General features: G+C 34.4%; 1 protein-coding gene and 2 long non-coding RNA genes across 3 annotated transcripts; 2 read left to right on the forward strand and 1 right to left on the reverse strand.

The window, feature by feature from the left end:
• Nucleotides 1–309: 309 nt before the first annotated feature.
• Nucleotides 310–5723, reverse strand: LOC130012927 (protein Churchill-like). Its single transcript, XM_056101089.1, has 4 exons — nucleotides 5566–5723; nucleotides 5301–5436; nucleotides 4013–4083; nucleotides 310–2727 (listed from the first exon to the last, which is right to left on the reverse strand). The coding sequence occupies exons 1-4, from the start codon at nucleotides 5602–5604 to the stop codon at nucleotides 2623–2625; spliced, it is 351 nt and encodes a 116-aa protein (XP_055957064.1). The 5' UTR covers nucleotides 5605–5723; the 3' UTR covers nucleotides 310–2622.
• A 108-nt stretch (nucleotides 5724–5831) lies between these two features.
• LOC126820593 (uncharacterized) lies at nucleotides 5832–7771 on the forward strand. The gene is made up of 3 exons (XR_007680015.1): nucleotides 5832–5947; nucleotides 6886–7157; nucleotides 7702–7771. It is a non-coding gene; the product is annotated as an uncharacterized LOC126820593 (long non-coding RNA).
• Nucleotides 7772–9044: 1273 nt separating this feature from the next.
• Nucleotides 9045–11444, forward strand: LOC126820592 (uncharacterized). The gene is made up of 3 exons (XR_007680014.2): nucleotides 9045–9182; nucleotides 9686–9856; nucleotides 11301–11444. It is a non-coding gene; the product is annotated as an uncharacterized LOC126820592 (long non-coding RNA).
• Nucleotides 11445–12806: the final 1362 nt, after the last annotated feature.

Genomic DNA, 12806 nt, shown 5'->3' on the forward strand with positions numbered 1-12806 from the left:
CACAATGCTTCACAAGACTAAAACTAAAACAAAAACCCATTCACAAGCCAATTGTTGACGGACGGACAAACGGGGTGACGACTATATGTGCACAAGTGTAGTTTTCAAGATTATGATCGTCGGAATGTTCAATAGCTCAGAATTTCATGTTGAAATTAATGTAGACAGATTTAGCTGTCTGTACACTGCTGTAATTCAAGAGTTGTTTCCCATAGTTCGATCACTATTCAATTCCACATTATAAAGAAGAAAAAGTGAAGGTGATGATATAAACAACGCATGGATAGTTTTAAAGAAAAGTCAGTAAAATTAAGAAAAATGTTTTATTATGTCCAGCACACATGCATTCCCATACACATCTTATAAAAACATTTAATAACAAATAAAAATTAAATCTGATGTGCCATACATTTAATCAAATCGCAAAAATTTTAAGCCTGATTATCTATGTTAAAAAGCGATTTTTCGTACAATCGGGGGCCTTAATCCAAGAAGTTATGATCTGAAATGCACAAATATCGAAAGGGGCTGAGATCTTTTGGATATAAAGATATATTTTAAGTTTCATCAAAATCAGACTAAAATTGTGACCTCTAGAGGGTAAACAACCTTGGTATTACATACCTGTACACAATATGCGTACATGGCAAGGAGCGTCTATTTCGTCTGGCAGTTTCGTTTCGATTTTCACGAAATTAGAACTAAACCTTCATTATGGTGGAACGGTAATATATTTAAACAGTTTTTAAAATCGAATAAAAATTATGACCTTTAGAGGACCCACGACCTAATCCAGGAAGTTATGGTCTGATATATTATGTGCAAATATCCAAAGGAACTGAAATTTAAACTCAATCATCATCAGGATGTAAGGATGATATATTTGAACGATATTTAAAATTGGGTAAAAATTGTGACCTCTAGGGAGTCCACAAGTTAAAGTTGTGATTTTTTCGTACAATCAAGGGCCATAATCGAGGAAGTTACGATCTGTTATATGCGAATATCGAAAGGACCCGAGATCGTTTGGTTATAAACATTTATTTCAAGTTTCATTAAAATCGATAAAAATTGTGACATCTGGAGTGTCCATAATCAAATAAAAATTGTGATCTCCAAAGAGACCACAGGCTAAAACCGCGATATTTCTTACAATCAGGGGCCATAATGCATGAAGTTACGATCAGATACATGCCAATATCGAAATGAACCGAGATCTTTGGGAAATAAACCCATATTTCAAGTTTCTTCAAAATCGGATAAAAAAAATGTGACCTGTATAATGACCACAAATTCCAGACAGACAGGGGCCACAATAATAATATACGTCCACAGCAGCGTATAAAAACCTGGCTCGCTATCTTTCCTTAAGAATTATTTTGTTCGAAAGCTGGCTTATATGAGAGGTCTACATGTGTCGGCTTAAAATGTTTGGCTTTAGCGAGCTCATTAAGTTTTGTGGAAATTTGCTTTGTTAACCATCTGAGTGTCAGATGGTTAAGCTGGTTCACAAGGATTTTGAGGTATGATCCTTGCATAAGCTACTCCTCTGGCTTAAAAAATGCTTGCGTTTATAAACAAATTTATATTTTGTAATTTGAACAACAGAAAATGTACAACCAGTCAGCTAAATACAAGGAATATCAAATAATACTATTTCTATAAAGTCATATATATTAAAAAGAATAATGTACAATTCCAACCTTATATTTTCAATTTATTTAAAGAATAATTTTTTTGATATACCAATTTAATTTAATAATAAAGCATAATTTATTAGATTTTCCAAATGACAAATTACATTACTTATCAACATTATAGAAATTGTTTTGTGCATTGTGATGTTTTGAAAATAAAAATGAAGGCCAACATAAAATTCAATTTGATACAATATATATAATCCTAGAGTATTTCCCATTGACATTTGTTGTTCTAAACTTGTATCCCGATCTTTTAAAGAATGCCATGCTGATTACTGAAGATATGATTTATTTGATTTTCTGTCTACATGCATAGTTCAACTTATAGTTTCATATAAGTACACATTTACCATATATTTAAAGACACATTATGTAAGAATTAGATTTAGATAAAGAGCTGGCCCTTCTTCCTCCGCATCGAGAGTTCATTATGGTCTTGTCATGTTAATAAATGTCTAATTAATAGTTTATTAAATACAGATGTGACCTCACCCTTTGATGTTGGCGTACCATTATCTCAAATAATCGTAGGGGCAACTTGACAATCGTACATTATATATACTAGTGAAATAATGGACTCGCGTGACATATTTCACTGTAAAAGCATGTGTCTGTATTTTAAGTCGTTTAATGGTCTGGAGCTTAAGACATTGCATAATATATTGTAAAAACACTCGGGCCTATGGCCCTCTTGTTGTTACAATATATTACTTAATGTCTCGCTCTCGACCATTAAACAATACATATAACATTCAAGGCCTAAAGAAAGACCTGCAATAGGCAGAATTAGCTCTTGTTTAATTCAATTATTTCAATGAATTGTTCCTGGAAGCATGGTCCTTATGTATTATAAGGTCAATACTGGGAGTATTTCAATGTCTTTTCATAATTGTAGCTTCAATTAAAGTATCATAGCATAAAGTCAGTCTATGAAGTCATTGTTCATTTGAGGTCCTCTAGGATCACAGGGCATTATACTTCTTTGATCTTCACCTGTCCCACACAATATACAAGACATTTCATACAACTGGAAAAAAAGAAATGAAAAGCAATCATATTAAAGTTTTTACTTGCACTGGAAATAGGAATATCCATTCAAGCAAAGCTATCTGCAAAACTTTTGAGGATTTACATGATTGTTAGTGCAGGACCCTATGCTGCAGCTCATTTCACTCATGCCTTAATCTGGCCCTGATTATAGTTGACAGAAAAAGACTACAAATTTGAATTGATTGTATTGTGAAATATTAGAAATTCCTTGAATGTAAATCTTTTGCTGAGTACTTATTTCTGACATACATGTTCATTGGCAGTCTAAAATTCACTAATGAAAATTTCCACCAAAACGATTTTCCAAACTATAGATCAGAGGTTAGCGAATTAATATGTTTCTAAAAATTCTTCAAGTATACATATATAAGGTCATCTGTTCACCAATTGATTAATAAATTGCAATATATTAAACAATTAATATGACAGTGCACATCTATTCATCACTTAAAGAAGCATTATGTAAGATTTAAATAAAGAGCTGACCGTTCTTGATATAATTGTTCAAAAATAGATATTGAAAAAAGAATATATTGAAAATTTCATTCAAATTACTTGTTTCTGCATGAATTTATTAGGCTTTGAAGTGTTCACAATATAGTCTTGATTGGAAAGTACCATTGTTACGATAATAAACAAAGTCTCAATAATCCATTTATAAATCAAATTATTAAAGGGGCATTATGAAAGGTTAGATAAAGAGCCGTCAGTTCTCACTATAATAGTTAAAAACTAGATAAAGTAAAGGAAATATGCTGAAAATGACTACTCTCTGAACCGAGATATTAGCGTTTGAATTTTAGGCCTAGCCTCGATCATCATTTCTAAAGATGGTTCGATTATCCATTTTTTGATTAAAATCATCGGTGAGCGTTGAGCAGCAATTCGTATTCAAATCCATTGAAAATCTGACACATAAAATGCCATCGAGTGTTGATTAAGGTCTTTTCATGTTAATAAATGTCTAATTAATAGTTTATATAATTTTTTAGGCCTAAAGAAAGACCTGCAATAGGCAGATTTATCTCTTGCATAATGTATGTTTAAATGGCGACCGTGTTTCAAACCATTAAATATCGCAATTATCTGATGGTCTAGAGAGTTGATTAAGGTCTTTTCTGTTAATAAGTGTCTAATAGTCTATATAATATTTCAGGCCTAAAGAAAGATCTGCAATAGGCAGATTTAGCTCTTACATAATGCATCTTTAGTTATCACATTACTTGCTTAGATTTTAATGATAGTTTTAACAATCTATTTACCTGGTATTCCCCAGAGACTTTAAATATGTGTTCATGTTCTCCAATTAGGTGATTACATTTTGAACAGACATCTAAAATTAATATAGATCAAATGGTAAACAGTTAACAGATAATATAACTTTATAAATCTTTCATGCTTTTAAATAATAAAGATGGATGGCTTCCATATATATTATGCCAAGGATAGTCACAATCTATATGTAGGTGGCAAGGAGTAATTCTCTACCCATGGTAATCAATCTTTGCTTTAGTCTAATCCTAGAATAAAGAAATTTTTACTTGTATTCATACTATGTACTTCCATATAGGCCTACATATAATAGTGGTTTATGTATCTTTTGATCACAGCATTTTTATATCCCAGTAAATATCATATAGAACAATAGCCTTATTGTTTAAATAAGGTACTGGTGGTAAATAGGCTAACTTTTTTGCATTATTCTAGGATATTTGCTACTCCCCATACTTATTCATAGCTATTACAAAGTGGAGAAGAATGAAAGGGTTGTTCCTATCAAAAAACAGGGACAAATGGGAATTAATGGCCACCCAACTTCGTAAACCTTATGGGGATCATTGTGAAACTGTAGATCATTATTCCATTATTGCAGAGTCTTTTAGTAGCAACAATTAAATGTATCGTTAAACTGTGTTTAAACACACAATTGTCAACACATATCATTACAGTTTGTATTGAAATAAGTAATTCTATCACAAATAGTGAAGACTGGACCACTAAAATAGTTACTGAACAGTTTTTCTTTGTGGTAATGCGTTTTCAAAGAGATGTTTGACGTGAGATGAAGTGTGCATGCTGTTTCTTACTGGGCGGACATTTTAAGTTCAGTAGGCTAGAAATTTCGCGTAGCAGTTGGGTTTCATCAAATCATATAATTATGCGGTAAGTAAGGCTTCACCTTTATTTCAATGGGAATTGGTTTATTATATGTTAAGCTATGTGCAGTACAGTTTTGGGTCAGTGTATATGTAAATTAAGGGAGCTATTGGCCAGTAACAGTTTTGTAGTCATTTGAGTAAAAAACTTGCGCAAGGAACTCTATAGGACGAGCCACTACTGTGGCTGGTGTAGGCCTAAGGCGGAAGACATCAGTAGTGGAACCATTTCTAGGTCTTTTAGCAGTGTCATTCGTGCGAATGTCCAATAGCACCTGTGATTGCGTACTATATTTCTGAAACAATGACATGGTTGTTAGCACTACAACTGTATAACTAGAGGAAGGAAATTAAAAATAAAACTCAAACTAGATGAGGAATCTAGGCTACTCACGTTGAAATGTTATCATTTCTTCATCATTGATTTCATCTGATTTTTTATTTACAATTTTGGGTGTGCTTCTGTCCTGACATTCATGGCAACCAGCATAATTCATCATGTAGCATCCACTTTCTAAACATAGCGTTCCCTAATAATAGTAAACAAAAAATTTAGCATGCATATTGTCAACAAAACGAAAGTAGACTAGTCGTACTGCAGAGACTCTTGTCGTATGTAGTCTTGGTTTGCATAGAAAATAAAGATAAGTCGATGTTACCCTGTCCGGATATTCTTCTCTAACACACCCTTCGCACATTTTCTAAGTTTATAAAATATAAATTCTCTTCTTTAATGTAAATGTTCTAACTATCGATTTCTTTTTCTGATTGCGGAAGTTAGATCAAAAGTAGTCGGCCATATTAATATGCCTTTGTACTACAGGTTCTGATTGGTTATAATTAACCAATCACAGCTTAACTCACAAAAAGCGGATGTTTACTTTCTCGATGGCTAGCAGACGACGATGAACTGCATGACAGCGTTCTACGACTTTTTGCAAAAAAAAAATGAAAATACCGACGGCGTTACACTGTCTACAAAACATAACAAATTCACCCTTGCCTGTCCTATCTACCGGTGATATAGAAATAATATTCCAGGTATTCATAAGTTTTTAGCACCGTGTTTGCGAAAGGGCTAAAGTTGAAAAGGGTGGAGGTTAAAAAGGGTGGGGGTGGGGCCTTCGGGGATTAATCTTTTCTTCTAAGTTCTAGCCTATCGCTCCATCAGTAACTTTGGCTGGGATAGGATTGCCCACATAAACTCTCGGCCTTGTTGACACTCTGGTCAGTTTTGGTCTCGTATGTGGATTGCACCTTTCATGGTCGTCTTGCCACAATCACAGGAGTAGATAATTGTCCGTTTTTTGGTTTGTAAACCTTTACCTTGTCTTGTAGGCAGGTGGTAAGATTTTGGCCGTTCAGTAAATTGTTAAGTTTATCACCTGTCCAGCCGAGCATGCGGGAAATCATCAATTCATCATGTCTTTGACTTTAAATACTGAACGGAATTGAACCATTTTGGGACTGATATTCCTTTTAAATTTAGAGATCCAACTTTCACAATATATTGTACTACTCTATCATGTCTATGGATAAAAATCCCCCAAATGACGTTCACGGTTCAGCCTCAGGGGAATTTAATTTTAAAGCGAGAATTTCATATTTTCTAAGAAAGTCAAAACATAATTATTGCTATGTATTTTGCTCAATAGTTTGTCAGCTCACTGTTAGACGATCATAGATATCATTCTCACACTTAAAAATCATTCACACAGGAAATAATAACACAATTACCTCCCTTGTTTTTCTACCCCCCCCCCCCCCAAGGAAAATCTATCTTCAAACGTTGAATTTGAAGTTGAAAATGATATATTTGCCAATTTCTCAACTGGCAATAGTGAATTATAGGATTAATAATAATAGGATTATTCTTTATTAAGGTATGTCTGTTTATAGATACCATCTATTTATTTTAATACATTTTAAAAATATAACTTAAAAATATGAAATTATCGCTTTAAAATTATTAATTTCAGAACAACGAAACAAATGGAGAAACATACGACAGATATAACTACCAAGATCCTGTCAACTGGACAAAGATCAACACACCACCAACGTGTTCTAGACATTATGGATTCAAAACACCACAATTAGACCATCTTTATCCCTTCAAAACATTTAGAACCCCAAATCTTCCTGCGTTTTTTAATTTAAGTCTTAGTCAGCCAGTAACTCCAAGAACACCGATGTCATGGAGAGGCTTAGATATAACCGCAATAAACCCGCGTCTTTCGCAAAATACGATGTAATTCATGGATTTTATCTTTTTTTAAGTTACTTTTCGTTTGGAATTATCACCTGTAATGGAACCAGAAATATTCAATTTTTTTAAAACCTTTTTATATTATTATTGGTGCTAAACTATTTTGATTTAGGTCAAAATAAAATGTTTAATTGGGTTGATCTGGTGTGGTTTTTTTTCCGATTAGTAACTAGGCAGTTCTATACGATTTAATTTTCTTTTTGAAATATTAACAAGTTAGTGCAATTTTTAATAATTTTAGTTTTGTTTATGGTTAATACTGTCCACTGCTGATCGCAAAATTAATTATATTAACATTGGCTATATCTATAGAGCCAAATGTAGACAGATGCCTACTTCGCAAAACAAATCAACTTATCAGATTTAATTAAAATCAAAATTATTATTGCTTTAATCAAAATCAAAGAGCTCCGTTCATTTTAAAATATACGTCTTAGAATTAGAACACATGCAAGCCAAATTATTGAAGTATATTTGAAACAAATTTTAATATATTCAGACGCTTACTCTTCTTTTTCTCTTCCAGGTTTCCAAATGACAACTTTGTGATACCAACACCCCTGATATATAATTCACTAGCATCTTTTAAACCTAATAATAAATTAAACAGTTTTGGTCTAGATATTTTAGAATTGATTGGTAAGTAATATATAAATAACTGCAACATGTCAAATCTAGTGGAATATTTATCCCCATGTGGGTGGAATGGGAATTAATCTCGTTTTTAAATGTGGGTTTTTATTTGCGTCCGTGCACCAGAAATCCCCGTCTCAACTTTGCCCACGTCAACAAAATCGAAAAACATTGTTATCGAAAATGGGCGGATTTCAATTTGACGGAAAGGGATATAAATGATCTGATGATTATCGACTCACAATCGACAACCAAACATTTGAGGATGTGAAAGTATGGCATGACTCACGCAAAATTATCATATTTCCAATTGTCATGGTTTTTGTTTGGGTACACGCCAACGTTTACGGGACTTCGTTTTTATAGGCCCACATTTTCATGTGGACGTATACGTCGTCGCCCCTGTCCGACCCCATTTTGTTTGTGAATACTCTACAGGTGAGGTCACAATGTTTATCCGATTTTACAAAACTTGAAAAGTATAGGTTTATGGGACCGTAACTTCATGCATGGGCATATCTTGCATGACAACCGCTTGTTTTTATACCATCCGAACGGCTAGACGCTGCGTGTCTTGTCAGGCCCCCCATACTCCACCACTGACAAGTGTGAATAATGACTGTTCATCTTTATAATCATAATTACTGATTTGGTGCGTTTCTGATAGATTATATTTCCTACATTTGTTTCCACGCATACAGTATGTTTATAAAAAGCTAAACATAGTGGCCCCTGTCAAAGTCTTTAAGCATACACTCCCCATTATGAAAGTGTGATTTGGTAATATATATTTACTTCTCTGGGATAGTACTATTGTGGAAGCAGACGTTGAAACACGAGCTACTAACCGGGTACTTACTACAAAATATTTAGTTGTTGTCCTTAGTGTTTAACGTCCTCTTCCACCGAAGGTGATATCGCAGACAGGTCTTATTTTTTTTTTATTATCTTAGTAGCGCACGCGCAGGGGTCTTCCCTGTGGGGGGGCGGAGTACCCGGAGTAAATCCGCGAGGTTGAGAAGGCGCCCCTATCTCCAAGCCACATACGCTCACACCTGGTTGCCCGGTAACGTCAGCTCACGTCCACTCATCGTCTTGTAAGTGTACCACATAATGATGGCTGCCTTAAAACCTGTAGTTTAGAGCGAAAAGAGATAACTATCCCTAAAGCCATGAATCAGACAAGGGAAATGTATGTTTCGGGTACAATGATATAATCACTATGGATGTTTTTCAGATGATGAAAGTAAAGATATAAGCTGTATTAACCGACAGATAGTGAGTTGTAATGAGATAGACCTAGATGATAATAATGTAATAGATTATGTATTAACTATTACTGAAAACACAAAAACAAAATCTACTCAATCAAAGGTATGATAGGTTTATACTGGACTACACTTTAATCCAAGTTACCTGTTTTATGATACTGTCACTAAATCTGCTTGGACCCTAAACTCGAACATGATGTTGTTCTTGGTTATCGTGTTGTTTGAGGTCAGTATTAATTCGCGTGTTATCTTCATGTACAATCAATGAATGGTTACAAAAATGTATAATAACAAACTTATTGCACAAATATTCCAAAATATCAAATTTTGGAGGTCGCCGCCGTCGTTAAAAAGTAATTTTCGATTTGCCGTAATTTGACAGAACTGATTAGTTTGCAATCAAAATCTAAGGCTGAGGTGGTCTGCCCCGACTGGGGTAATTAAGACCGGCATACGCCATACAGTGTGTGCTATGAGAGAAATTTTGCCCTAACAGCGGCGCTATGGCCTACTATATCGAATTCCAACTTCCAAGGGATCTTTTACGTGCTCACCAATGTGTACACGGGACCTCAGTTTTTCGTCTTCCTTCTTTTCTTGTTAAAGATAGAAACAGGGGTAGAGAGACGTGTTAAAAGAAGAAAGGGCAGGCATGCTAAGAGAATGACTGAGGAAGAAGCAGAAAGCTATCGCAAGATACAAAAACAGAAAGAAAAGGAGAGGCGAAAAGAAAGGAAAAGCAATTTTCTGAAGGAGGAAAAGGGGATATCACGAAGGGTACATACTTAATTCTTATGTGTCATCTCTGTACGTTATTTTACACCGCCATTGTGTGTCACTATAAATTAGTTTCGTGTTTGCCAAGGAAACATCTAAATTGAATTCCCGACGAGACCAGGTATAAGCACCACGTCCACGTCATTTCTCGCGTCGTTAAATTGTAATTCTGACATGGACACGTGTTTGTTTCCAGCCGTTTAATAGACGCACTTCATGGTCTTCTGTGGTCTGATATTACATAAAGCTCTTTAGTAACGGTTACCTCATTCTATGCCATTTAGTATGATATTAAAATAAAAACTTTCTACCAGTATTATTAGTGAGGAATCGACAGATTGAACCATACCATGTAAACCCGTCTGAATCACAGATCTATTAGACGTAAAGGTATTTCCCATTATGCAACAATAATCTAATAGATATGGCGCCTTAGTAAATAATCACATTATAACGAAGGGAATGGTGTGTGTTAATAAATTTGATTATAACACTATAAATATCTTGCCGACCTGCTTATTTAGTAACAGAAATGCCCCTAAATATACTATAGTAAATGTTCTGTAATATGCTATATGCACAGTTGATGTCGTTTTTGTACCGCGCTAGTGGCCACCAATAAACAGGACTACGTATCCGGCAGTTAAGCATTCGTCATTTTTCAAACCAAATGTCACAGCTGACTTAGTACCCGGTTTAGCTCCGTACTACATGGGACACTTGTAAAACCGGTTCAGTTACGTTTCTCTTTGGTTACCTGTTTGATGTGGGCGTATTATATCCTAGGTGTATTATGCAGTCACCCGTTCCGTCGATTTATCTGTCCGTTAACTAACAATTGGCTTGTGAAGTGAAGTGATAGGGGTTATATAGTTTTTACCGTTTTTTTTGAAAATAAGTAATGGGGTCATATGACGACGAACCCTGTTGATTAACCCCTACACTCGCCCTCTGATGTGAATCAGTTCCGCTCCAGGGTTATTGCACTTTTCCGAAATACTTAATTCAGTAGAAACTATAGTTTTTAAAGGAAATTTTTTGTTCAAATTGGTGGAAAGTATTGTCGGGTTCTGCATTTTTTTTTGAAACCCCGTGAACGTGATAGAGGCTTCAGTTTTTGGTGCTTGTGGCCACGAGAGGACAAACCCTATCTACATTCAGCATCTTATGAACTTTCGTTTCATAAATTACTTTAGGGTCCTGAATTCTATAGTTATATTTAACTGAAATATAAAAATAGGTTTTGGGTCAGAAATTCTTTCTGGTGTCATCTCTTAACTGTGTAAAATGACTTATGTGCAGCCGTTACAGATTGACTTATTAATTAATTTACCGCTAAAAATAGGTAAGATAGGGCGAGGTATTATAGGTGTTAATAATAGATTGACCTCATTTTATATGGTAAATCGACAAATTGTTATCTTGTTTATTTTTATATCTTCAGAGTAAACGCAGTACAAGAAAAAATGTCAGTTATAGATGATAGATGTCTCTCACACAGAGAATACAGAGGTTGGGAAAATAAATAAAAGTTAAAATAATCTGTATGGTTTATTATTTTTTAAAAATAATATATCCTCAGTTGTGCACCGTTGTAAGTTATTGATGTTCAGTTTCTTCTCAGTTGTGCACCGTTGTAAGTTATTGATGTTCAGTTTCTCCTCAGTTGCGCACCATTGTAAGTTATTGATGTTCAGTTTCTCCTCAGTTGTGCACCATTGTAAGTTATTGATGTTAAGTTTCTCCTCAGTTGCGCACCATTGTAAGTTATTGATGTTCAGTTTCTCCTCAGTTGTGCACCATTGTAAGTTATTGATGTTCAGTTTCTCCTCAGTTGCGCACCGTTGTAGGTTATTGATGTTCGGCTGCACACCATTTTAAGATATTGATGTTCGGCTTATCGTCTCAGTTGCGTACCGCATCGTTGTAAATCACTGTATTGATGTTCTGTTTCGTCTTTGGTATCTTATATTAACTACAGGTAATACTTAGGTAATTAATGATTAAGACAGAATCCGGGGTGTGCCCCGCGTAAGCTATACCTAGCTCACCCCCTATCCAAATTTTAGTTTCATATGCGCAGAATATCTGTGAATGGCTTTTGATTTAAAATGGAACACATTTAATGAGAGTGAAAGATATAGTTTCAAAGAGACGCCAATGTTCAAATATTACACGATAGTATACGAGAACGTCGGTCTTTTTACACCGGGAAGAGCTAGAATGGAAAGCTTGTAATGTAAAGAATTAGAATTTAGTTAATGTGCGAAATGGTTGCTCACTTATATTGATTTTTCAAGTTTATTTTGTCACTTCAGAAATTAGAATATTAGATTTAATATAAATGCAGAATTTATACAATATGTCTTTGTTTTATACAACTATTTATAGCTACAAAATATTTTATTATACACGAAAAAGTTATCTTCTTTAAACACTGCGAATTGACGGATTTATATTTACTAAAACTCATAGCTAGAAATTTAATTTATGGTATTTAGTCTAGAGTAAGGAAACATCAAATAAAGACTTGGACGTATTTTCTTCACATATGGTTTATAACACACGGCGTCATAAACAAGGGAGAGAGAGGTGTAGAGCGCGGATTAACCAGTTAAGGTGTATATACAAGTATCACGTATCCTCTTTCTAATTTTGATCTCGCACGCGTGTACGATTTTCAGACATAAACACATGGTGGGTTTAGGTTAAATGTTTACCACAGTTAATGGAATGTGAATGAAACGCATGATAATATACCTGGAGAGACTGGACTTGGCTAATACATAACTGATAAGAAGGTTCTTGATTAAACTTCCTATGAAAAACACTAAGCTGTAAAGTAATCACTGACGAATGGCAGAAAAAGAAGAAAGGTTTACAAATCAACTTTCAGGAAATGTACCAGAACACGGTGTTGTAAGAAAACGAAGTATACGTGTGAGTATCT

The sequence above is a fragment of the Patella vulgata genome, chromosome 5 (genome assembly GCF_932274485.2).
Source record: "Patella vulgata chromosome 5, xgPatVulg1.2, whole genome shotgun sequence".
Taxonomy (NCBI): domain Eukaryota; kingdom Metazoa; phylum Mollusca; class Gastropoda; family Patellidae; genus Patella; species Patella vulgata.

Coding starts and splice junctions, on each gene's coding strand:
- LOC130012927 (XM_056101089.1), bottom strand. CDS start 5,604: ATGTGCGAAGGGTGTGTTAGAGAAGAATATCCGGACAGG. Junction 5,437..5,565: donor GAGAAGAATATCCGGACAGG/GTAACATCGACT, acceptor TACTATTATTAG/GGAACGCTATGTTTAGAAAG. Junction 4,084..5,300: donor AGAAATGATAACATTTCAAC/GTGAGTAGCCTA, acceptor TATTAATTTTAG/ATGTCTGTTCAAAATGTAAT.